Source organism: Arvicola amphibius, chromosome 5, assembly GCF_903992535.2.
Source record: "Arvicola amphibius chromosome 5, mArvAmp1.2, whole genome shotgun sequence".
Lineage (NCBI taxonomy): Eukaryota > Metazoa > Chordata > Mammalia > Rodentia > Cricetidae > Arvicola > Arvicola amphibius.
In genome coordinates, this window is record NC_052051.1 from 63,419,156 (window position 1) to 63,420,565 (window position 1,410).

The 1,410-nt window shown below is 38.7% G+C and overlaps 1 protein-coding gene across 1 annotated transcript; it reads right to left on the reverse strand.

The window, feature by feature from the left end:
• Positions 1–222: 222 nt before the first annotated feature.
• On the reverse strand, positions 223–1,161 carry LOC119814734 (olfactory receptor 4F6-like). The gene has a single exon (XM_038330747.1). It carries the CDS (start codon positions 1,159–1,161, stop codon positions 223–225), a length of 939 nt encoding a protein of 312 aa, XP_038186675.1.
• Between the last annotated feature and the right edge of the window lie 249 nt (positions 1,162–1,410).

Sequence of the window (1,410 nt, forward strand, 5' to 3'; positions counted from 1 at the left end):
CATTGTAGTGAATTAAGATTATTGGTGAGTAAAACTGGAAAACTCTTTTGTCTTTAGTCTGTTGTATAAACAGTTAGTAATATCCAAATTTAATTCAGGCAGAGAATGAACAAGGGTATATCACATATTAGCACACAGTAATATTCTGGTGAAGTATAACATAGTTTATACAGCAATATCCACATGAAATTCTACCTGCATATTCATGTATCTTCAGTATATTTAAGAAAACTTACTATAATTCATAAAGTGAGTGTATTGCCTTTTCATGGCCATCTTCATCTCTTTATTCCTAAGTGTATAGATCACCGGATTTAGAAAAGGAGTAATAATTACATCGAAGATGGCAAGAAATTTATCCAGATGTAATGTTGGAAATGGCCACATGTAGAAGAAGATTATTGGTCCAAAGAACAAAATGACCACCATGACATGAGCTGACAGAGTGGAGAGGGCCTTAGATAAACTACCCAAAGATTTCTTTTGAACGGTCACCAAAATAAACACATAAGAGATGATCAGAATTAAAAAACAGGCTACAGAAATGAACCCACTATTGGCAGTGACCATCAATTCCAATGCACTGGTGTCCATACAAGCCAGTTTAATAAACCGAGGGAGGTCACAGAAAAAGCTGTCTAGTTCATTAGGGCCACAGAATGGTAAGTCTATGACAAAAATCAACTGAGTCACTGAGTGGATGAAGCCAGTAATCCAAGAAGCAACTAAAACCAAAATGCACTTTTGTGGACTCATGATAGTCAAGTAGTGCAGAGGCTTACATATGGCAACATACCTGTCAAAAGCCATGGCTATGAGCAGCACCATCTCAGTGCCTCCAACTCCATGGATTAAGAAGATCTGAGTGATACAGCCCCCAAAAGAGATGGTTTTGTGCCTTCTGAAAAGGTCATAAATCATCTTTGGTGCTGTCGATGATGAACATATCAAGTCGACGATGGAAAGATTGGCTAAGAGGAAGTACATAGGGGACTGTAAATGGGGATCTGAAGTCACAGTTAGAACAATGAGAAAATTTCCAAATAGATTTGCCACGTAGAACATACAGGAAAAGAGGAAGAGGAATAGCTGGGTTGTCCATGAGTTGGAGAGTCCCAGGAAGACAAACTCAGATACTACAGAGCAGTTTGCTTCACCCATTGCCTCTGTTGGTTGTGACAGCCCTCATGTTATCTGAAACAGGAGAGCAATGAGAAACTCTGGTTTAGGACAAGCAGTGCTCAACTGACAAAGTCACATTAAAGACTAACATGCCTTTGGAGATAGTTATGTATTTATACATACTTACACACACACACACACACACACACACACACACACACACACACAGAAATTGTGAAATAAAACCAGGCCATGATTTTGAAGCAAAGAAAGGGGGGAATATATGGA

What these genes read in the sequence shown, in the direction of transcription:
- LOC119814734 (XM_038330747.1), bottom strand. Translation starts at nt 1,161, where the DNA reads ATGGGTGAAGCAAACTGCTCTGTAGTATCTGAGTTTGTCTTCCTGGGA.